General features: G+C 37.7%; 1 protein-coding gene across 2 annotated transcripts in view; it reads right to left on the reverse strand.

The window, feature by feature from the left end:
• USP32 (ubiquitin specific peptidase 32) overlaps window positions 1–26,018 on the reverse strand; it is a 238,615-nt gene that overhangs the window by 96,452 nt on the left and 116,145 nt on the right. For both annotated transcript variants that reach the window (XM_027034284.2, XM_027034285.2), the window contains exons 4-5: window positions 22,867–22,985; window positions 16,984–17,143 (exon numbers count right to left, since the gene is read on the reverse strand). In XM_027034284.2, coding sequence (XP_026890085.1) covers window positions 16,984–17,143; window positions 22,867–22,985 — 279 coding nt within the window. The remainder of the gene's footprint in view (window positions 1–16,983; window positions 17,144–22,866; window positions 22,986–26,018) is intronic.

Here is a 26,018-nt window from a genome sequence, read left to right on the forward strand (position 1 = left end):
CAAAGCAGTCTCCAGGCTCTGAGCTGTCAGCACCGAGCCTGAAAGTGGGGCTTGAATTCATGAGTCTTTAGTTTATGACCTGGGCCGAAGTAGGATACTCAACCTACTGAGCCACCCAGGTGTCCCCTTATAAAACTTTTTTTTTTAACGTTTATTTATTTTTAGAGAGAGGGAGAGAGACACAGAGCATGAGTGGGGAAGGGGGAAAAAGAGAGAGAGGGAGACACAGAATCCAAAGGAGGCTCCAGGCCCTGAGCTTCAGCACAGAGCTAGATGCGGGGCTCAAACCTACCAACTGCAAGATTTTGACCTGAGCTGAAGTCGGACGCTTAACCAACTGAGCCACCCAGGCACCCCACTTCAAGAAATTTTATTTTACTTATTTTTTAATGTTTGTTTGTTTATTTTGAGAGAGAGGGAGAGACAGAGTGTGAGTAGGGTAGGGGCAGAGAGAGAGGGAGACACAGAATCTGAAGCAGGCTCCAGGCTCTGAGCTGTCAGCACAGAGCCCGACGTGGGGCTCTAACTCACAAACTGTGATATCATGACCTGAGCCAAAGTCGGACGCTCAGCCGACTGAGCCACCCAGGCACCCCTAAAAGAAATTATATTCCTTTTGCTTGACTTCCAAGGGGCTCCCTGGACTTAAAGCTAATATCTATTTTCCTTTCCTACCTCCATTCTTTTTTTTTTTTTTTTGAAGTTTATTTATCCATTTTGATACAGAGAGAGGGAGCAAAGCCAAGTGGGGAAGGGGAAGAAAGGGAGAGAGGGAATCCCAAGTAGAATCCACACTGAAAATGTGGAGCCCAATGTGGGGCTCAAACTCACGAACCTTGAGATCATGGCCTGAGCCAAAGGCGAACACATAAATGACTGAGTCAACCAGGAGCACCCCCTACTCATTATACTACCCTGTCTATGCCTAAAACCTAAAAAAAAAAAAAGAGGTTGTTACTTAAAAGATCTAAGAGTAAAATTCTTTTGAAAGTAAAATATAAAAATAACACTGCACTAGGAACACAGAATTTTGTGTAATTATACATCAACAGATGGAAGAAATGAGATATTCAGAAAGCCAGTATTGCAATTTACTCCGAAGCAGCAGAAAACTCATGGAAATGACCACACCTGCCAGAGGCAAAAACAAAAAAGGCCTTGACAATATGTACCTGGGGTCAAGTACACTGGTTCTAACTTGTCCCCATTTTACAAAGAAGAATACTCTCTTGGGAAGTTCTTAACTTTGCTATCTCCAGAATAGTCCTCTTAATGATCCATAAAATCTATGAACAGGAATTCTAAGAGTGACAATGAAGTTACCCTACACTTTGGCATTTAAAAAGAACTAATTACTTATTAATTATTAAAAGTAACTATACACTGAGGGACAAGATTATTTGTTTTTGTCAAATTACACAAAATCATTGTTCATAGTTTTAAATAATGGGCTAAGTTCATTTTTAAAATTTTACAGAAAAATCATCAAGGAAGATTATGATACAAAAAAGATAAAATTTTCATACAAGAGTACATGCTGTCATAGATTTTCTTTTTTAACCAAATATCAAATATACTACATTCATTGACACTGTAACCTCCTGATGAATCCACCTTTGCAAAGGTCCAATAATTTTGAAACTAAAACTAAATTTTAAAAATATGCAAAACTTCTACATAAGTACATAGTTTTCATTTTTTTAAAAACAGAGGTATCTATCAAATACCTATATAACTGAATTTACTAAAAAGGAATATTTAGGGGTTAAGTGGCTCAGTCAGTTGAGCGTTCGACTTTGGCTCAGGTCATGATCTCATGGTTCATAGTTTCGAGTCCAGAGTTGGGCTCTCTGCTGACAGCTCAGGGCCTAAAGCCTGCTTCAGATTCTGTGTCTCCCTCTCTCTCTGTCCACCCCCCACCCCCGCTTGTACTCTCTCTCTCAAAAATAAATAAACATTAAAAAAAAGTTAGTAAGGAGAGTAATCACAGGAGTCTGATATATAAACTGAGATAGCACTACTGTTTCCTTTTCCAAAATAAGATACCTGGTCACTTCATTTACAATGTATGAAAGAAAAAGAAACCTTTTAGTTCCTGCAGAGAAACTGCTTTCTCAACTTCTAAACTTTCTTCTAAGTAGTAGATATACATATAAAAAATCTGGCCTGGAGCCTGCTTTGGATCCTGTGTCTCCCTCTGTGTCTGCCCCGCTCCTGCTCACTCTATGTCTCTCAAAAATGAATAAAGGCTAAAAAAAAAAAAAAAAAAAAAAAAAAAAAAAAAAAAAAAAAAAAAAAAAACTTAGAAAAAAATGTGGAAAGATGTGTTGAAGATATTTAAAAGAAAAAAAAAGATCAGATTGTCATGGTCACCAATTAAAACCATGCTTTACAGTTCCCTCTTATGCTTATGTGATCTGTTCATATTTTGGTTATAGACTGCATGCAATTCATCATCAAATATTTGCCAAAAGCAGGCTAAAATAAATTATATATATTATTACATGAACTGGCAACTGAAGTGCTGGGAAGAGGGAAGGCAACTAACTTTATTTTCACTTAAAGAAGTTAGAGGTAATGACTGCAATAATAATTACTCTACTTGCAACTCATAGATCAATATCAGAACTTATACTTTACTAGCTAAATACGAATGAATCTATCACCCATCTAAAAGTATAATTTTTTTCTGGTTCACAACAGCAGCACACCATACTCCCAACATTCTAAATAATTCCTGGCCTACACTTGGGCCATCCTAATCAAGTCCCATCTTACCAGAGGTTCCAGCTGCAGAAATAGCTCTTTAATGCCAGAAATGGGTTCTCATTAAAAACAAACAAAAAACTGGCAAAACATCCAAGCGTTTTCAAACAGTAACACATTTCTTGAACACTGTTGAGGAAGCAACCTGTTCACAAATGCAACGACCTTCTGAGATCTACTTAAAATGGCTGTAATCCTTACATCTTGTACAACCGATAAGAGGATAATGAAAAAGGGACATGGAGATTTACTAGGGGTTTATGGTCAAAGAATCATTGACATACTTTTTCTCTTATTGAAAGAAGGTGCCAGCAATGCCAGCTAAAATGTTGCAAGGGAATATAATAACACACATATTTTTAATTGAGATAATAAATGCTAAAATAGAAACAATATAAATTTTAATTAGACATCAAAAGAATAATCAAAATGCATTCAAAATTAGCCCAAAATACTACATTAATTACCTCAAAATCCACTACTAAAAAATCTGAGTTATTCATCAGGCTTATTCATTCTTATGATACATTTTAAGGAAAATTCCAAAAGTTCTTTCTTAGTTTATTTAGAGACACATTTACACGAAAGAATAGGCACAAATATTTTCTTCCAAAAATATGGCTAAATTATATGAAAAAATCAATATTAAAGAAAATAACTCTCAATTCATTTTTATCTTATTTGCTAATTTTTGAGAGGGTGTGTGCACACACAAGCAGGGGAGGGGCAGAAGGAAAGAGATAGAGAATCCCAAGAAGTCTTCACATCCAGCTTGGAGCTCAATCCTACCACCAGCTATGAGATCATGACCTGCGCTGAAATCATTGAGTCAGATGCTCAACCGACTGAGACACCCAGGCACCCCTCAATTCATTTTTAAAACATAGTTCTTAAAATCATAATTCTTCTACTGCCCATTTCATTTCTAAGTATCCCAAGGGGGGAAAAAAAGGAAATTGGAAAAGTGAATCTGCAAGATCGTCTGAAGTGAGTCTGAAGAAAATGGTACACCACAACCACAACTCCTTCTATCTCAATTAACAAGTTACTCATAAAAGATTGAAGAATAAAATGACTGTGTGTCCATAAACTGCCTTCATCTCAATTTTGGCACCTAGTAGCCATCTGATCTTGAGAAAGTTTCTTTAACTTCTCATAGTCTTAGTTTCCTTAGTTTTAGAATATGAATAAAATGAACCTCAGAGAGGGCACAAGGATTAAATGAGAGGATATACAGAGTACACATAGTGCCTTCTTTAGTAAGTGCTCAATCTACACTAATTAGAACTCTCATAAAGAGAAATTAAGAAAACAGTCCTGTTTACAATTGCATCAAAAAGAATGAAATACCTAGGAATAAATTTAGTCAAGTAGATAGAAGATCCGTACTCTAAAAACTGTTAAGACCTTCTTTAGTATTATGTTTAGATTCCTTTCTCTTTATTTTTTGTGGGTATCTATTAGTTTTTGGTTTGTGGTTACCGTGAGGTTCATATATAATACCCTATATATACAGCAGTCTATTTTAAGTCTGTGGTCACTTAAGCTCAAACACATTCTAAAAACACTACATTTTTACCATCTACTTCATATGTTTTTAACACTATATTTTACTTCTTATTCTGTGTATCCCTTAATTATTACAGAAATAGTAGACTTTACTACTTTGTCTTTTAGCCTTCATACTAGCATTACAAGTGGTTGATCCCCTACCTTTACTGTATGTTTGCTTTTACAAACAGATTTTTCTCTTTCATAATTTTCTTACTTCTAGCCATGGCCTTTTCTTTTTCACTGAGAGAAGTCCCTTTACTATTTCTTACAAGGCCAGTTTAATGGTGCTAAACTCCTTTAACTTTTGTTTGTCTGGGAAACTCTTTATCTCTCCTTCAATTCTGAGCGATAACCTTGCAGGTAGAGTATTCTTAGTTGTAGGGTTTTTTCCTTACAGCACTTTGAACAGAACATGCCACTCCCTTTTGGCCTGCAAAGTTTCTGCTGAAAGATCAGCTCATGGTCTGATGGGGGTTCTCTTGTATTTGCTCCTCCCCCTTTGAAGTTTCTCTTTTATCTTTAATTTCTAACATTTTAATTACTATGTTTCTTCATGTGGATCTCTTTGGGTTCATCTTGTTTGGAAAACTCTGTGATCCCTGAACTTGGGTGTCTGTTTCCTTCCCCAGATTAGGGAAATTTTCAGCTATTATTTCTTCACGTATGTTATCTACCCCACTTTCTCCGTATTCTTCTTTAGAGACCCCCATAATGCACATGTTAATATGCCTGACATTCCAGAGGTCCCTTAAACTATCCTCATTTTTAATAATTCTTTTTTCTTTTTGCTGTTCAGCTTGAGTGCTTTCTACCACTCTATCTTCTAGATTGCTGATCCATTCTTCTGCATCATTAATCTGTTGATTCCCTCTAGTCTATTTTTCATTTCAGTTACTGTATTCTTTACTTCTGATTGGTTCTTTTTTAAAATATTTTCTATCTCTGTTGATGTTTTCACTGTTTATTCATTCTTCTCCTGAGCATCTTTCGATGAACATCTTTAGTTTTTTTTGTGTGTTTATTTATTTTTGAGATTGAGAGAGAGAGAGAGAGAGAGAGAGAGAGCAAGGAAGGGGCAGAGAGAGAGGAAAACACAGAATCTGAAGCAGGATCCAGGCTCTGAGTTGTCAACACAGAGCCCGACGCAGGGTTTCAACTCACGAACCTTGAGATCATGACCTGAGCCAAAGTCAGACAACTGAGCCACCCAGGTACCCCTAGGTGAGCATCTTGAGGACCATAACCTCCAAGTTTTTTATCAGGTAGATTGCCAGCTTATCTCTGTTTCATTTAGTTCTTTTTCTGAGGTTTTATCTTGTTTTTTCATTTGGAACATATTCCTGTGTCTCCTCATTCTGCCTGTTTGTTTCCATGTATTAGGTAGATCAACCACATCTCCCAGTCTTCTTTTTTTTTTTTTTTAGTTTATTTATTTATTTTGAGAAAGAGAGAGAAAGAATGCGAGTGGGGGAGGGGCAGAGAGAGAATCCCAAGCAGGCTCCACACTGTCAACGAGAAGCCCAACACGGGGCTCAAACTCATAAACTGTGAGATCAGGACCTGAGCCGAAATTGAGTCAGATGCTTAACCGACTGAACCACCCAGGTGCCCCACACATCTCCCAGTCTTGAAGGAGTGGCTTTATGTAGAACATGTCCTGTGGGGCCCAGAAGCACAGTCCCCCTAGCCACCAAAACCAGGAGCTCCAAGGGTATCCCCTGGGTGGGCTGTGTGTGCATTTCTATTACGCGGGGCTGTGACCATTGATAAGTGGAGCTGTCCCTAGCATGACCGGCTTAGATGCCCTGATGCAGTTACTACAGGCACATTGGTAAGGTTTGGCTGCCCTGCTGAGGCTGGAGCCAGTTTGGGAGGCTGCTGGTCCAAGCCAAAGCCACCCACTGGATGCAGCATGATGGGAGCTGCTTTGGGGTTCCTGGTCCTGGTGGAGGCCACCCAATGGGTGCTGTGGAGTGGAAGCCATTTGGAGGAGTACTAGACCCAGCTGAGGTCACCTACCAGACAGATATGGTGGAGCAGAAGCCCCTTTGAAGAGTCACCTGTTTGGGAGAGGAGAGTTAGGCATGGAAGGATATTGAGGCAGGGTGAGTGGTGCTAGCAAGGCAGATGTAAAGTATCAGAAATGGCACCTACCAGCACTAGGCCAGCTAAGTAAGAGTAAGAAAAATGGCAACCGCCTGTGTTTCTGTTCCAGGAGAAAGTTCCTTCAAATCCCTGCCCCTTCAGCACATGCACTAAAACTAATGAATAAATCTCCTTTACATATGACCCTGGGGACTTCAAGTGGATGGATCTGTGCACAGTCAGTCTACTTTTAAGAGCAGAGTCTCAGGTTTCCTAGAGCTCAATGGGTTTTCTATAGCTCAAGAGCTTTCCTGGAGTTAGGCTCTGCTGTTTCAAATCCAGGCTTTGTGGGAGCTCATCTTCCCAGTGCAGGTCCCCAGGCTGGGAATGTCCAATGTTATGCTTGAAACCCCTTGCTCTTCAGGGAGGACTTCTGTGTTTGTGATATCCCTTCTGTTTAAGGGTCACCACACTGGGGGTATTAGTCCTAACTACACATCTCTGCTCCCCTCCTACCTATCTCCATGTGGCTTTTTCTTTATACCTTTAGTTGTGGAATAGCTGTTCTGCTAGTCTTCAGGTTGTTCTGAGAAAGAGTAGTTCTATATGTAGTTGTAGTTTTAGTGTATCTATGAGAGGAGGTAAGCTAAGAATCTTTCTACTCCACTCTCTTGATCCTCTTCTGGTCTAATCTTAGGTATTTAAATAGCAAATTATGAGAGAAAAACACAACAGCTCTGACAAAAATTTGATTAAGATCTACTCAAATATTAAAAACTTGAACTCTGGGCTAATGTTCTAATTCAATTTCTTTTTTCTTTAAAAAAATTTTTTTTAATGTTTATTTATTTGAGAGAGACAGAGAGAGAGAGAGAGAGCGCGCATAAGCAGGGGAGGGGCAGAGAGAAAGAGGGAGACACAGAATCCGAAGCAGGCTCCAGGCTCTGAGCTGTCAGCCCAGAAACCGATGCAGAGCTTGAACCCACAAAATGCGAGATCATGACCTGAGCTAGTCAGACACTTAACCCACTGAGCCAACCAGGTGCCCCATAATTCAATTTCCTAAGCTTAAAAAAGATACGGAGGCACCTGGGTGTCTCAGTGGGTTAAATGTCCAACTCTTAATTTCAACTCAGGTCATGGATCTCTTGGTTCTTGGGATGAACCCTGTGTTAGGCTCTGTGCCGTGAGCAGCTTTCCTGGAGTTAATCTCCAGCTTGGGATTCTCTCTCTCCATCTCTCTCTGCCCCTCGCTACTCACACATGCACACATACTCACTCTCAAATAAATAAAATTAAAAAAAATAATAACAAGGTAACAATAATCTGGAATTTGCAGTTCTGAAAAATGTACCTGCCATGACAAAATCTAAAATCTTACTCTAACTCTGTATTGAATACAAATAGATTCCCCAGTTTCACTTGTGATTTAAATAAAAGAGAACATCTGATTAAATATGGCAGTGTGTTCAACTTACTGTGACTTTAAATTTTACTTTATAATTGTATGTGAAAAATAAAAGGCATCTGCATTCTAATATAAATGTTACTTACAAGTGAAAAATTGTAATTCCTTTTTGTTTCCTAGATATCTTGGCTCATTACACAAATTTAAATGTAGTCACTGATGCTTTAAAATAAATATTTTGTCTACTTATAAATCAGTTAATACACTATTTTTTTATCCTAAGTTTCCACATTCAGGACACATTATTTGAAAAGTTTAATGTACCAAATATCCTTTGAATGGAAGAGCCTGCAAAGAATTTAGTGGTGAATTGCTTAGCCAGAAACTGAGAATGTATAGGTAATATGATAAATCATAGCCATCAGAATGCAAACCTACCATGTCAGAATTTCTAAATGAAATTTAGCAGTAATTCTGACTTTATGATAATGCTTTCATATAAGCCCCATGAAGAAAGTAGCTATTTGCTGAAGCCCATTGCAACTGAGTTGTCTCTTTCACTGGTTTATGCTGATTCTTTATTTCTATAAACTGTAAAATAAAACAGAACTAGAAAGAAAAAGGCTTTCCTCCCACAGACGTGGACAAGTTGATTTGTATACAGATCTACAACCCTCTGTTATGAAACTGCTTGCTTCCAAAACAATAACTCTCTAGAGATAATGGGGTGAAGCTCACTGATATTTGCAAGCCAAGTGTCCAATGATAAAAGAGGTTACATATTCATTGTAAAGCACCCATTCTACAACAGGCACCAAGCTGAGTCCTTTAAAAATGGTATTATCTCATGTAATCCTAAAGGGTAGACCAATATGCCACCCCAAATATCCTACTTGGCATAAAAATTATATTGAGTTGAAGGCAATTGAGAAGAAGCAGATAAAAGAAAAGCTCTCTGCAAACTCCCCCTACCTTTTGCCTAATTTGTAAAGGTGTCTTCCCTGCTCCTCTACCAGAAAGACCGAAGTAATCACCAGAGACTACTCTAGACCCTTATCAACCTGGAGATTGTACCTGATAAATGAATCTATATAACAAACCTTACTAGCCAGCCCTACCATTAGTTTCTCCACACATTTGCCTTCCCATAATTTGCCACCTCTAGAAACTCAGTCCTTTTGTCTTGTCCCCCTCTACAAAACTATTGTTCTTTATTAAGATGCTATATAAACTCCAGGTCTAACCACCATGCATAAGCAATGTTAATAAACTTGTTTCTCGCTTGGTATCTGCCTCCTGTGAGTCTAATTTAAAGGGCTCTATCGGGGCACCTGAGCGACCGACTTGGGCTCAGGTCATGATCTCACGGTTTGTAGTTCAAGCCCCGCGTTGGGCTCTGTGCTGACAGCTCAGAGCCTGGAGTCTGCTTTGGATTCTGTCTCCCTCTCTCTCTGCCCCTCCCCCACTCATGCTCTGTCTCTCTCTGTCTCGGAAATAAATAAACATTAAAATAAACAAACAAATAAATAAATAAATAAAGAGCTCTATCAATGAACTCAAGATGGGTAGAGGAAGAAAGACTTCCTCCCTACATACCTTACAACACTCCTGTCAGGTAAACTATATCATTACCTCTGTTTTCCAGAGGAGGAAAAAGAAGTTGAGAGATTAAACAAATTTTCCACTGTTACATGAGTAATAAGCAGCAGGCCCAGTGTCTGACTCAAAGTCTGAAGAACTCCGAAACATCCTATCTGTATTCCTCAAAATATAGTTCAGAATTACCTTAGATGTCTATTGCCCACTGAATAAAATCATGATTATAGAACCAATAACCAACATGTTTAACACCCTCTCCAAATAATTCTAATGCTCAATGAAGGCTGGTAACTACCAATATACCGTGGTAGCTTTATATGTTTTTATTAATATTTATTTATTTTGAAAGAAAGAGAGAGAAAGAGAGAGCACAAGCAGGGGAGCAGCAGAGAGGCAGGGAGAGAGAATCTAAAGCAGTTTCTACGCTGTGAGCACAGAGCCCAATGTGGGGTTTATTCCCATGAACCTCAAGATCATGACCTGAGCCAAAATCAAGAGTTGGACACCCAACTGACTGAGCCACCCAGGTGCCCCCATAGTAGGCTTATATTTTATTAATTTTTTATTTTGGGATATTACTCTTACAAGAAACAAGGATACAACAAAATTCAACTAAGGTGCTAGCAATTTAAAATGTTATAAATAACTGAGAAAATTTAAAGCATAGCACTTCTTCAGACTTTTACCATACACTACTGACTTATTTCCATGGCCACCAGGGAAATCCATGGGTGTACTATAGTAGTAGATAAAATAATTAGTTTAGTGCTCTATACTCCTAAAACAACATATAACTCCTGCTCACTCCTGGGGAAATCAAACGTTTAAATGAGTACTTAGAATGTAGACTTTTAGTAGCTAAAAATTTTTCAATACTTTACAGTCCAAAAACTTGCATTTAGACCACTGTACTAAGAAGAACTCAAATATGAACTGGATAAGAGCCTTGTCCCTATGGGACTTGTAACTTCTGAGGGGAATCAAAGCCACTTCCAAATGACCCTAAGAGAAGGTAAAAAGCATCTTAATTGCTTTAATAGAAATGTAAGATGTGCAGGAATGCAAACAGTAAACTTAATTCAAACTGAAGAAAAATGGAGAAGGCATGACAAAAGAGCATATGGATTTGGCTTTGAGGATGAAGAAGTATTTCAATTCTTAAGAGCTGAAAGATGAAATGCAATCTAAATAAAGGAATATTAGAAGTGATATACAGAGTAACTATAAAAGCCCATGGGGTATAGTCATGGAATATTGACCAGTGCTCTGTAGTTGAAGCAGAGAACACATATAAAGAGAAATGAATATGGAAAATTAAGAACAGGAAACCAAGCGACGTTAGAGCCATGCTAAGGAGTTTAAACTTTGTTCTATAGAAAATGAAGATTCCTTAAAGGTTTCTGAAAAGAAAAAGTATTTTTTTAATGTAAACTAAGCAACAACAACAAATTTGCCCTTCATTCTCTCCTATCATTAACATATACTCAGATAAATAAGGACAAACATTGCAATGATGGCAGCAAAAAAGAAACTCTTAAGAAATAAGGCTGAATTAAGATTGATGGGGTCTAATGTGAAGTTTGACAAGGAAAAGTCAAAGTTAATCTCAAACTGGATGACTGGAATTACAAATACTTTAACCATGATAGAAAAGACAGGAGGAAGAACATGTTTGCTTTTTGAACCTTTAAGATGGGTTGAAAACAAGGAAACATGCATTTGATTTTACATATGAGATTAAGATGTTAGAATATATATAGTGAATACTCGACAGTCAAAAAGAATGAAATCTTGCCATTTGCAACTACGTGGATAGAACTAGAGGGTATTACACTAAGCGAAATTAGTCAGAGAAAGGCAAATATCATATGACTTCACTCATATGAGGACTTTAAGATATAAAATAGATGAACATAAGGGAAGGGAAGCAAAAATAATATAAAAACAGGAGGGGGACAAAAACATTAGAGACAAATATGGAGAAAAACAGAGGGTTAACTGGAGGGCTTGTGGGAGGGAGGATGGGCTAAATGCGTAAGGGGCATTAAGGAATCTACTCCTGAAATCATTGTTGCATAGATGCTAACTTGGATGTAAATTTTTTTAAAAATTTAAATTAAAAAAAATAATAAATAAAATATAGAAAAAAGAAAAAAATAATATATATAGATATATAGATATAGATATAGATGATATAGATATATAGTGGAAAAAAGGAACAATAGGCCCCAAATGGAGTCACTTGTGTGGAGCCCCATGTCAACATACCAAGACTTAATATCTCATCTAACTGTAGTTTCAGCCTTTCCCAGAAATGTGACCTTTAACCTCTCAATCTGGAATTCCTGATAAGCACCAGAATAAGGTAATCTGCCTGAAAGACCCCAGGCATTCCCCCAAAGGAAGATGACCTTACCTGAAAACAATCTACTGTTTGTTAGAAACTCCTCCCCACTCCCCCACTTCACTCTCACTCCTGCTCCCTCCTATCTATAAATCTTCCATTTTGTGGAGCTCCTCAGACCTCCTTTCTATTTACTAGATGGGATACTGCTCAGTTCATGATTTGAATAAAGCCAATTTGATCTTGAAATTTATTCAGTGGAATTTTGTTTTTCAGTAATACCCAGGAGGTATTTATTAAAATGAATATACAGTTTGGGATGCCTAGGTGGCTCAGTAGGTTTAAATGGCTGGCTCTTGGCTTCAGCTCAGGTCATGATCTCACAGTTCACTGGTTCGAGCACTGCATCAGGCTCCACAGTGACAGTGCGAAGCCTGCCTGGGATTCTTTCTCTCTCTCCTCTCTACCTCTTCCCCAATTGTATGCACAGCCATGTCCGTACAGGTGCACATGCTCTCTCTCTCAATATAAATAAATAAACTTAAAAAAAAATGACTATACAGTTTGAGATACCTAAAGACCAGAAAACTCCATCAAGGTATCACCCACAAAGATATGAAGTATAGGTGAAGCAATGGAAATGGCTGTAATGAAACAAAGCACACACATCATTTAAGAATAAAACAGAGCTAAAGTCCAACCCATGAGGAACCCTTTCTACATTTAAAAGGTAGAGAAAAAAAAGGAGAACAGTAAAGAAAACTCAAATAATTAAAAACTAGGAAACTACAATGGTTCCAAAGACAAAGAACAGAATTTCATGAAAACTGAATGGTCAATAGTGCTAACAATGCTGCAGAGAGACAGGGGTAGATAGAATGACCCTAAGAAGAAACCATTTGGTTTAGAAATTAGAAGGTCATTATTACAGGTGAAACAACACATCTACATTAATATTTGCTGTAAATTCAAGGTAAAAATTTTTTAATAAGGCAAAGGCACTGTAACTTTCAAATACTATTAAAACTTCAAAAATCTTCCCAAGTGATAAAAAGCTAAAAGTAGAGAAGATCATCTTTAAATAAAAATGGAACCATATAATGGGATAACATTTTTAACATTTTGATAATTATTTTTACTGATTGAATTTAAGTAAGTCAGTCTGTAATCTTTAATAATACAGTGCTTTCTGGGAGTGCAAGCTGGTATAGCCACTCTGGAAAACAGTATGGAGGTTCCTCAAAAAACTAAAAATAGAACTACCCTATGATCCAACAATTGCACTACTAGGCATTTATCCATGGGATACAGGTGTGCTGTTTCAAAGGGACACATGCACCCCCATGTTTAATAGCAGCACTATCAACAATAGCCAAAGTATGGAAAGAGCCCAAATGTCCATTGATGGATGAATGGATAAAGAAGATGTGGTATATATATACAATGGAGTATTACTCAGCAATCAAAAAGAATGAAATCTTGCCATTTGCAACTACGTGGATGGAACTGGAGGGTATTATGCTAAGTGAAATTAGTCAGCCAGAGAAAGACAAATATATGACTTCACTGATATGAGGACTTTAAGAGACAAAACAGATGAACACAGGGAAGGGAAACAAAAATAATGTAAAAACAGGGAGGGGGACAAATCATAAGAGATTCATAAATATGAAGAATAAACTGAGCTTTACTAGAGGGATTGTGGGAGGGGGGATGGGCTAAATGGTTAGTAAGGGGCGCTAAGGAATCTACTCCTGAAATCATTGTTGCACTATATGCTAACTAATTTGGATGTAAATTTAAAAAAAAATAATAATAATTTTAAAAAATAATACAGTGCTTTCCAAAATAAGCCATAAGCAGTATCTGCATTTGCAAAGTATGTCAGACTTAATTTCACTTTAGGCAACTGACAAAGACTTTCTCCTTGACCATACTTAAGTCTCTTTGAGCCCTCTTTCTGACTAGGCCTCCAACTAAGCCCCCATCCAGTCTCTGGCTTGCTCAAATCCAGTCTTAGCTAAGAATGCTGCTAAGTCGTCCCCCTACCCTTGATATCTGATCAAGTTCCTCATACCCCATCTCTGATGAATAAGTCCTTGGCCTTATCCCCCTACCTTTGATGCCTCCTCTTAGTAACTTTCCCTCCAGTGACCACCTCATCCTGCTCCTTGGCCAGAACTCCCTACTTGTCCTTGTTATATTTAGAATTAAGACCAATCTTTGTCTCCTACTGCAATACACCACTACAGAAGTCTTGGGTTGTCTTTCTTACCATTTTAACAAGCATCAGAGTAATTTTTTCTATAACATGAGTCATTAGGGGCGCCGGGGTGGCTCAGTCAGTTAAATGTCTGACTTCAGCCCAGGTCATGATCTCATGGTTTGTGGGTTCAAGCCCTGCATCGGGCTCTGTGCTGACAGCTCAGAGCCTGTAGCCTTCTTCAGATTCTGTGTCTCCCTCTCTCTCTGCCTTCCCCTGCTCATGCTCTGTCTGCCTCTGTCTCTCAAAAATAAATAAACGTTGAAAAAAAATAAAAAAAAAAAACAAAAACAAAACCATGAGTCATTAAAAGAAAGCAGTCACACTCTTAGCATATATTAGCAGAAAAATAATTCACCACATAATCACAAATGAAAGTACGAGTTCAGCAAAATATCCGTAAGACTGACAATTTAAATATAAATCTAAGTTAAAATTTACAATGAGTATAAAAAGATTCCCTAATTTTTTATGCAAAACAATTTTTTTAAAAGCTTTCCTATCAAAAATAAAAACAAGAGCACTGAAAAGTAGTAGAATCAAGTCCATTGCCTATTCATGCCAGAATTTATCAGAACTTCTGGTAATAATGGAATGAAAATGGGCAGAAAAATAGCTGCTGTGTAATTAGTAGCCAGTCATAAGTTATACAAAGCAACAGATACAAGTAGCACTTAACATCCAGGCCCTCTATTCAGTTAATAAATACTTATTTTTTAAGGGCTTGGCACAGAAGGAGAAAAAGCAAAGAATAATATAGATCCTATGATTTAAGAGAGATGACATGTACAAATAAATGGAATGCTATAAATACTTTCAGTAAGAGGTGGAAGTGATAAGTTCATCCAAGAAGGGTACAAAAAAGGTGTTACGTAAGTTCAGAGGAATGAGAGATGATTTCTCACAGAAAGGCAAGAAAAAGTTTCCTGGAAACAAAGGGGCATGTGATTTAAGTCTTCAAAGATGACTAGGATTTATAGGGAGAAGTAAAGGGAAAGGCACTCCAGTGTTAAGAAGTAGCATAAGCAAAAGCCCAGTGTAGGTACTTTTCTGTACCCACAGAAAAGAATAAAGGTTAACATTTAAGGTCTATGCAGTGGTAACTTCAATGATGTCCCTCAAAAATCCATGGTCACCTGGACCCTCAGGATGTGACCTTATTTAGAAATAGTGTCTGTAGATATAATGAATTCAGCATCCTGAATTTAGTCTGGGCCATAAGTCCAATAACTGGTGTCCTCATAAGAAAAGGAAAGGACACAGAGAGACACAGAGAAGGCCACAGGAAGATGGAGGCAGACACCAAAGTTATGCTGCCATAAGCAAGTCCTGGGGTCACCAGAAGCTGGGTGAGGCAAGGGAGGATTTTTCCCCAGGGCCTTCAGAAGGAATATGAACTTGATTTCAGCTTCCAGAACTGTGAGAAAATAAATTTCTGTTATTTCAGTTTACAAATTGTGCTAATTCGTTACAGGAACTTTAGGAAACTAATACCACTAGGTTAAGGGCAATTAGTAGAGGGCTATTGTAAAATAGTATGTAATTGGTCTCTGCCCCTGGTTCCTCCTAATATTTAGTTGTGACCAAACTCTTGTTAACTTCCCGAGTGATAAGGGTTTCTGACACAGTGGCCCTAAATCCCTTGTAATTTCCTGGGTGATACCAGTACTTTGTTCTAATGCCTGAGGTGACTCTTAGTGGGCTTCTGGATAGAGGCTGGTCACCAGGAAGACCAAGCCATAATCAGAAACTTGGAACTTTCAGCCCTACTCCCCATTTGCTGGAGACAGGAAAGGAGCTAGAAACTGAGTAACTGATTATGCCTACATGACGAGGACTCTATAAAAATCCCAAAGTATGGGCTTTAGCGAGCTTCTGAATTGATGAACATATCCATGTGCCAGAAGGACTGACACATCCCAGCTCCTGGGCTTGGGACCCTTCCAGACCTTGCCTCTGGTTGCTCATCTGTATGTTGTTTTTTTCTTTTTTACACAACCTTTATTATATATTAAGTCAATAAATATAAAATGTTTCCCTGAGGGGCGCCTGGGTGGCTCAGTCAGTTAAGTGTCCGACTTTAGTTCAGGTCATGATCTCACGGTTGGTGGGTTTGAGCCCTTCTTCGGACTTTGTGCTGATAGCTCAGAGCCTGGAGCCTGCTTCTGATTCTGTGTCTCCCTCTGTCTCTGTCCCTCCCCTACTCTCACTCTGTCTCTGTCTCTTGAAAATAAATAAGTGTTAAAAAAAAATTTTTTTTAATGTTTCCCTGAGTTTTTATAAGCTCTTTTACCAAATTATCAAACCCCAAGCATAGGTAACATCTAATTTAGAGCTGTTTGATCAGAAGCACTGGCAACAACCAGGATTTATGATTGGCCTCTTCTGTGGGTAGCAAAAAAAATGGTCTTGTGAGACTGAGTCCTAAACCTGTGGGGTCTGTGCTAACCCCCCCGGGGGAGATAGCGTGTCAGAAGTGAACCAAATTGCAGAACACGCAATTGGTATCTACAGAGCATTGAGGAATAACTTTGTGTGGGGAAAAAAACCTACGTATTTGAAGTATAAAAGCATTCAGTGAGTACAGAAAAAAAAGTTTTCCTTTTCAGCTATGTACTCAATGCTCCAGCATTTTTTAAAAATGTTTATTTTGTGCGCGCGTGCAAGAGAGAGAAAGAGGGAGAGAGAGAGAGAATCCCAAGCAGGCTCTGCACTGTCAGCGCAGAGCCTGATGTGGGGCTCAATCCCACAAACCAAGAGATCATGACCCAAGCTGAAATCAAGAGTCCGTTGCTTAACCGACTGAGCCATGAAGGTGCCCCATAAAGCTCTAGCATTTCATTTTATTACACTCTGGAAGAAAAAAACCACTGACCAGTAAATTTCTCCTTAATAGGCATATTCTCATATTACTAGGCAACTGTATTAAAAGTGGACAGAAAACAATGAAATGCCGTTACTTACAATGTGTGACTCCAGCTAGAGTTTGGTAGAAAGTGGGAGTATCACTATCATCAGTGAGGGTCACATAAACACCTCCAGATAGTAGCCAACGAGAGAAGGTAAAAGCATCTTTGTTTAGAAGAAGCCAATGTCTAAATTTTTCATAGTTTACTTTTTCACCCTAAAATTAAAAGGAAAAAAAAAACACATAGGCTTAGTCAAATTTTAAGGTATCTTACTTAAAACTGTACAATTTGAAATTTGAAATTTGTTAACATTTATCTTGCTAATATCTACAAAGAAAGGATTATCTAACACTACGGGGTGTATATTTGGAAATCAAACTGTTTTAAAAAATAATTGTATTTTCAGAACTTCCACTTGTATAAAATCTATGCAATTTAGTTGTAAATTACTTCATCAATTCATTAAAGCAGTGCATTGTTACTAATAACTCACATATTATTTTCTAAGGTATATCCTGAAATCAGTAAAGTGTATTTTTTCCTCTTTGTAAAAAAACAGTTTTATTGAGGTATTATTGGTATACAAAGATACTTAATATGTACAATTTGATGAGACTGGACATATGCAAAACCTATGATACTATCACCACATCAAGATGGTAAACATAGCCATCATTTCCCAAAGTTTCCTTGCATCTTTGTTTTTACTTGTTTGTTTGTTTGGTTGGCTGGTTTGTGGTAAGAACATTTAACATGAACTCTACCCTCTAAACAAATTTTAAAGTGCACAATAATGCATTATTAACTATGGGCATTATGTTATACAACAGATCTCTGTAATTCATTTAGCATGACAGAAACTTTATACCCATTGAACCGCCCCATTTTCCCCACCCTCTAAAAGTGTATTTTTTTTCTATATTTAATAAGGCCAATTTTTTACTTGCCTTATCCCTCTTCTTCAGCACCTTAAACTTTAAGAATGAGCATATTTTAATTAAATATGTATGGTATTAAAATGCTCTTTTAAATTTCATTGGCAAATTAAAAACAACTATCCAGGAGCCCTCTTCTAGAAGGCATCACTGAAAACATGTATTCACAAGTCAATTAGAATACAAAAAAAACAAGTAGATTGCTATTTCTTTGCTTTTTTTGTCAAGTATTTTGTCTTCTACATCTCTGGATTTAAAAAAAAAAAAAAAAAAAAAAAAAGTATCCCAGATGAGAAAGAACATGACATAGCTGTGCAAGTCAATTTCTTAATCTGGAAGACAGGAGGACCGAGGGTGAATGAGGGCCGGATGTTTCTGAGAAAATGACAGAAGCAACCCACATGGAAATACAATGAAGAATGACATTCAAGAGCCTATCAGGTCTATTCCTGATAGAAATATTAAGGGATACAAATAATTCCTAACCTAAAAGAGATATGATAGAAATCATTTATACACCATTTGGCAGCATCCTATTAAAATACAGCAATATGCTTAGCTTACTAGTTTCAGAACATTTAACAGTGCAATCAAAACATCTAGACAACATTGACAGTCTTGTTTTTCTGAATGGAAGAATATGGCATTCAGACTTGCTGCAGGGGTATGGGAGGACATTGCCAACATGTTGAGAGATTAGGGATCATACCCTTATTCTCTCTGTTCCCCATGTTTAGTTTAGAAAGAGGATTAGTAGTATAAATCCCATAAGCTCATGTACATTTTTACATATTAACATCTCTGACACTGGGATGAATTTTCAAACCAAGAGTATCCTTCAACTAAAACTGGCAGGTCTTTTCTCTCTTTATAATACATAACGGTACATCTTATAATCAATGGGATTATAGATGAAGCAAAACATGTAGCATCAATGGTTTCAGTGAGACTAAGATGTTATAAAATGTACCCTCATGTACAAGAAAGCAAAAAGTTGCTAATTATAATAGGCACTTCTACCACCTTCACATATCATTAATATTGAGTATTTACAATTCCCTAAGCACTGTTCTGAACATTCTTTTTTAAGATTTTGTTTTCAAGTAATCTCTCTACCCAACGTGGGGCTCAAACTCACAATCTCAAGATCAGGAGTTATAAGCTCCAATGACTGAGTCAGCCAAGCACCCCTAAACATTTCATATTAATTTAATCTTCAAAGCAACACTCTACTCTACCATCCCCATTTTACACATGGGAAAACTGAGGTTTCAAAAAGTTAAATAATCTAAGATCTAAGATAGAGTGGCAAAAATATGATTAAACCCAGGTAGTCCAAAGTTTCTGAGCCTAAGCTATGCACCACACTTCCTGGCTGACTTAGTGAAATATAAAGTAACCACTGAAATCCACCTGTCCATTCGGATCACTGCATAACTGGTAGCACCAAAATGCCATCTGTTAAACCTGACTTTTTATGTTTTCGAGTCATGGGTGTCTTCTAAAACAGAAAGCAAAGGCAAAGTTTCCTTTTATAAATTGTCACAATAGCAGTTTAGAAAAAAAAAAAAAATCCAGTAACATAAAAGGCAAATAAAAATAAACAGACTCCTAAAATTGACACATCTTTTAAGAACAATATGAATTTCCATCTTAAAAACTGACAACCAAAGAAAATATAAGAAAAGAACAATACAATTCCTATGTGGATTCCTTTATAACTTCATCTTTTAAGGCTAAAAAAAGCATAAGATAGAAAAAGTTGAGGGGCGCCTGGGTGGCTCAGTCAGTTAAACTTCCAGCTTTGGTTCAGGTCACAATTTCACAGTTCGTGAGTTCAAGGCCCATGTCAGGCTCTGTGCTGACAGCTCAGAGCCTGGAGCCTGCTTTGAATTCTATGTCTCCCTCTCTCTCTGCCCCTCCTCTGCTCACACTCTTTTTCTCTCTTTCTCTCAAAAATAAATGTTAAAAAAAATTAAAAAGAAAAAAAAAAAAGGCTGAAACCTATTCCATGTCACTTAAATCTAGGTGCTAGGTCCACATCATTTAGCTACAGTGCTTCTCTTTATAGTTCTGGTGGCTTTTTAGGATTGCAAAAAACAACACAAAACATTGTTATGGGAGGTCCAAATAAGTCTTTTCTAATATAAGTAGACTCATACTGAAACACGGTAACTTGAAAAGCAAGAGTTTGGATACAATCAGACACATTACTCAGAAATTACAGCACATAATATATTAAATAGTTGAATCAGATAAAAATTAGTCCATTTACTGTGATTTTTTTGTTTGTTTTGTTTTGTTTTTAACCAACTATAAGTATCTAGTTGTTTAAATAGCCATCTACATGAGTATTCCAAAACCAGGGCCTCTCATTTCTTTGATCTTTCCTTTTCCAAAGATCTTGTCCTTCATACAACACTTAACTGCAGACTTAACTAACAAGTCTTATGATCTTATTATAATAACTGTTCCCTTTCCATTAAGTGCAATTTTAAGCATTCCACTTTCCCCCTTCACTACTTTCTCTTATGAGCAAACTTCTTTTGGTATCCTAACTCCAGTGAATTTTTTAACTCCACAGGACCTCCACCAAGGACCTTCCTCTACATTGCCAATTCTAATGATCACTTCTCAGTGATCAAAAATCAACTCATTTGACCTTTCAGTTTATTTGATATAAACACTCTTTTCTATTAAAATATTTTCATCACTTGGCTTCCAGGACACCATTCTCTTTTGGTTCTCCTCACAGGCTATTCCTTAGGCTCCTGTTTTGAGTCTTCTTCATTTCATTAACCTTTCAACCCTGGAGTAAAGGACTCAGTCTTCCAATCTGTTTTCTATCTAAATTTACTCTAAGATGATCTCATCCTCAACTCTAAGCCAACAAATCCTATCCTCCCAATGCTAATTTCTATATCAAAAAGCATAGTTGGCATCAGTTTAATGTCTAAAATGATTCTCAAATTTAATTATGTCCTAAATCTCTCTTGATATCAAAACCCCAAACCTCCCCCAAGTAGTTTTAGCGATCTCAATTAATGGAAACTCCATTCACTTACTAAATCAAGTCAAACACTTTAGTCATCCTCTTCTCTGCCACAGCCCATAATCCATATAAGATCCTGTCAACTCTCCCTTCAAAATAAATGCAGAATCTGAAAACTTCTTACCACCTCACTGCTAAATTATGATCTACATAATCATCACCTCTTACCTAGATTAGTCAGATATCTTGTATGGACTCTGTTTAGCCTACCCTGTACGTAAGAGCCAAAATGATCACGTTTAAAAAAAGAAAAAAAAAAATCATGTATTTCTCTGCCCCAAACCCCTAATTGGTTCCACCTCACTCAGGGTGAAAATCAAAGAACTCATACTGTCCTAGAGCCATATATAATCTCCCCACTTCATCTCACACCCTTCCCCAACCTCTGTAACTTCTACGAGTCTCTTAATCTAATCCAGCTCATTTGGCTCCTCTGTTGCTCCTTGGACATATCAAGCACACTCCAACTCCAGGCCTTTGCTGTATTCTCTTCTTAAAAAATGTTTTCCTCCAGATTTCTGCATAGTTTGATCTTTCTTCCTTTAAATTCTTGGTTGAAATGTCACTTTATGTGACAAGCCTTTCCCAACTACCCTATACAAAATGCCAACACTCTGCCACCTCCTCCCCATCACCACCTATCCCCCTTATTCTACTTAATCTTTCCCTATAGCACTAATTATCATCTCATATATGTACCTGCTATTGTGCCTAAATTTTGGAGAACTGGGTAGCTAGCCACATTGAACTCCCATCAAAATGGGAATATGTACATAAAACTTAATAAGAAAAATATACATTCTCCAAGATGTACAGAGTATTAATGCATTTTACATCTGTGTGAAAAATTCAATTAATCAGGCCTGCAAAGATTAGGTTACTTTTTTTGGACAGGAAATGTTTGTTATTGGAGAGAAAAACCATAGCCTAGCTTGTCTTGAAGTACTGAAATACTATCACAGCAACTTGCAGTGCAGGAAGCCAATCCTTTTGCACCAAACACACAGAAATATGGAGTAAAATATAATACCATAACCACTACTAAAAACTGTACAGCCAAGTTGAAGGCAAGATACAGAAATCTCCAGGTGCTATCAACACAGAAGAAACTCAAAGCCAGAGTAGTGAAAAACTAAAGCTACAGAGTCCAAAGAGCTATGAAAACCAGACACATGCATATGGCTGGAGTACTGACAATCAAGGCCTTTACAGTTAGGAAGGCGACTAAACTAAAATGAATAAAACCCACAGCAGTGAGGGACTGTCATATCTGTAAAACGCAAGTGGCTCAAACAGCCACCCATGAGGAATCATGCAGCATTGAGTGTGCTGCAGGAAAACATCAGAAAATTCTAAAAGGGTTTTTTTATTCTACCATCTTTAGGGCATTTCCCATATTAGCAGACCTGTGAAAAGGAAGAAAAAAAAAAGAATTTTCTCTGTTAAAGATAGACATTTTCTACTGTTTTTCTATAATGAAAATATATTATTTATGAAAATAGAAGAAAACGACAGGTTTTTCACACCCAAATATTTCACTATGCAAATCAGCTGAGTCAAGTAAGTGATAAAATAGACCTTGATGGGTGAGAGTCACAGAATGACTTAAGGCCAATGATACACTATAAGATGAAAAGCAGTGGCACGTATGATCACCAGTGAGTGTGTATGTATTGGTGTAAGAATGTGAGTGTGTTTTATTATCCCTAAGTATAGACAGTTGTCTTTAAAGTAGAACTGGAAATTTTAAGATTCACAAATATAACAGTATTAAGTGTCATGGACCTTTGAGAATAGCACACAAATAATTGAAACATCAACCATTAAAAACAAAAATGTCAAGAATATGCTACACATAAACATCTATTCATCATAGCTAAGCTCATTATATAACTAAGAGTTAATACTTTGTAACAGGTAGGGATGAAATGATGTAAATCTTTAAATATACCTCTGAGAAACACTTCCTGAGTGTATCTGGGACTTTACCATCCACCACATGGAGCATTCTTTCCATTTCTTCCCGTACAACATAGCTCCCAGATTCACTTGCAAAAAGACTAAAAATGTCTAGAAGAAAGAAAGAATAAATTAAACTTACCATAGATTAAATATACCCTGGCAGAAGTAGAGAGGGAAGAGAGAGGTAAATATTACTAAGTGATTACTAGTGCCAAGCACTTTATCAATGTATCATTCAATTTATTCCTAAAAAAAAAAAAAAGAAAACCAACAACGCAAATTAAAACAGCAATATGATATCTTTTCAAACACATCAAATTTGCAAAAATGTTTAGGTGTGACAATACAAAGTGATAGCAATAAATTGGGAGAAACAGGAACTACTGTACACTGTTAACGAGAGTATGAATTACTGCAACCACTTTAAAGAGTAACTTGCCAAAATCTGGGAAAAGTGATGTATGCTAGAAATTCAACTTCTTTTTTTTAATTTAAAATTTTTCTTAATTTGAAAAGAGAGTGTGTGCGAGTGGGGGAGAGGGACAGAAGGAGCAAGAGAGAGAATCCCAAGCAGGCTCCACACTCAGCAAGGAGCCCGATACAGGCCTCGACCCAATGACCCTGGAATCATGACGTGAGCCGAAATCAAGAGTCATTCAATCAACTGAGCCACCCAAGCATCCCTAGAAATTCAACTTCTAAGCAGCTCGACTTCCACCCTCAAGAAACTTTCATACGTGTGCACAAGAACAACAATGTTCACTGGAATATTATGTGTAATAGCAAAACTCAGAGGAAAAAAGATAAATATCTATCAATAAGAAAATAGGTAAACTGACATACACACACACAATGGAATACTACATAGCAGTTAGAATATAGGAACTAAGTGCTTCAAGATGGATAAATATCAAAAACATTCAGGGAAGGGATACCTGGGTGGCTCAGTGAGTTAAGCATCTGACTCTTGATTTCAGCTCAGGTCATATCTCATGGTTCCTAAAATTAAACTCCATGTCGGTGCTCAATCCCTGCTTGGGATTCTCTCTCTCTCCCTCTCTCTCTGACGCTCACGCACTCTCTCTCAAAATAAATAAATAAACTTAAAAAAATATTCAGGGAAATATTTTTGGGATTGTAAAGCAAATTATAAAATAATCTGTATCATATACCATTTACTTAAAATGTTTAGGGGGACCTGGGTGGGTCAGTTGGTTAAGCATCTGACTTGTGCTCAGGTCATGATCTCACGGTTTGTGAGCCTGCTTGAGATTCTCTCTCTCTGCCCCTTCCCCACTTGTGTTCTCTCTCCCTCTCTCAGAAGAAATAAATAAACTTAAAAAAAAAGTTTAAGAAGTTTAAAATCTGCAAAACAACTGAAGATACGTTTAAAGGTATATAAAATATCATAAAGGTAGAAACACCTGCATGAGGAACAAAAGATCACTATATTCATGAGGGTGGTTACAGTTGTAAAGGGAAGAGTGGGAATGAGACCATGGAGAGATACAGAGAGACAGCCTCACTTTGGATGTAATACTTTATTTCCTAAAAAATAAGATCCAGCACAAATATGACACAATGTTAAGAAATAATAAAGCAGGTGGATGTACATATTGTATGTATGTTTGAAATACTGTTGTTATGGATTGAACTGCATCTCCCACAAAGATATGTTGAAACGCTAACCTCCAGGAACTTATGAATGGAACCTTATCTGGAAAGATAGAAGATAGAAAGATAGAGGAGACATTCCATCCCTTTGAATGCCCAGGGGGTTTCATTGCTTGCCTTCCCACATCCCATGGAGGATTTCTTCAGGGGGAGTATTTGCTGGAGTGCTCTGACTACCTGTTACGGGTTGAACTGTGTCCCACCAAAAGATGGTAAAGTCCTAACCCCGGCATCCACAAATGTGACCTTATTTGGAACAGGGTCTTTGCAGATATAATCAAGTTAAAGTAAGGTCATTAGGGTGAGTCCTAATCCAATATGACTGATTATAAGAAGAGAAGACAAAACACAGAAGAAAACCATGTGAGGAGATAGGCAGAAATTAAGAGTGATGCACACACAAGCCAAGGACAGCAAGGACTACCAGCACCAGAAGTTAGAAAAAAGGAAGGATTCTTCCATATAGGTTTCAGAGGGAGCAGGGCCCTGCTAACATCTTCAATTTGGACTTCTAGCTTCCACAACTACGAAATACGTTTTTGTTGTTTTAAAAGCCACTTAACAAAAGTTTGCAGTACTTTGTTATGGTAGCCCTAGGAACCTAATACAATTGTATAATAAAAATAAAAATAAAATTTAGGGGTGCCTAGGTGGCTCAGTCAGTTGAACGGCCTACTCTTGATTTTGGCTCAGGTCATGATCCCAGGGCTGTGGGGTTAAAGCCTAGTGTAAGGCTCTGCGCTGAGCCAGCTTAAGATATTCTCTCTCCTTTTCTCCCTGCTCCCCGCCCACCCCTCTTCCCCACTAGCACTCTCTCTCTAAAATAAAAAAAAGGAAGGAAGGGAGGGAGGAAGGGAGGAAGGGAGGAAGGGAGGGAGGAAGGGAGGAAGGGAGGAAGGGAGGAAGGGAGGAAGGGAGGAAGGGAGGAAGGGAGGAAGGAAGGAAGGAAGGAAGGAAGGACTTAATATGTTTGTGTTTATGATGCCCCCAAATGTTATTTTTAATTACTGGCTGCGTGGAGCCACAGTATCTGTTTGTTGGCAGAGGAATGCTAATTTGAAAAGCCAGGATCACAGTTAAATTCCAAGTTGGTTCATGGATACGTTCGATATCTTAACTGTGATAATGTGGGTATATTACGTCCCCAAACCTATCAAAGTCCACACTTTATATGTGTGCATTTTATTGCAAGTCAATTACACTTCAATAAAACTATAAAAAAAGAAATAGATTAAAAAGAACAGCCTAAATTTAGGATTAAGAAAGAAGATTCTGAGGGATTTAGGAGAAGCAGTCAGAAGGCAGGTTAGAAAAGGAAGAAGGTTGGGGCGCCTGGGTGGCTCAATCTGCTGGGCGTCCGACTTCGGCCTAGGTCAGGATCTTGCAATTTGTGGGTTCGAGCCCTGCGTTGGGCTCTGTGCTGACATCTCGGAGCCTGGAGCCTGCTTCGGATTCTGTGTCTCCCTC

This window comes from Acinonyx jubatus, chromosome E1 (assembly GCF_027475565.1).
Source record: "Acinonyx jubatus isolate Ajub_Pintada_27869175 chromosome E1, VMU_Ajub_asm_v1.0, whole genome shotgun sequence".
NCBI classification, from domain to species: Eukaryota; Metazoa; Chordata; class Mammalia; order Carnivora; family Felidae; genus Acinonyx; species Acinonyx jubatus.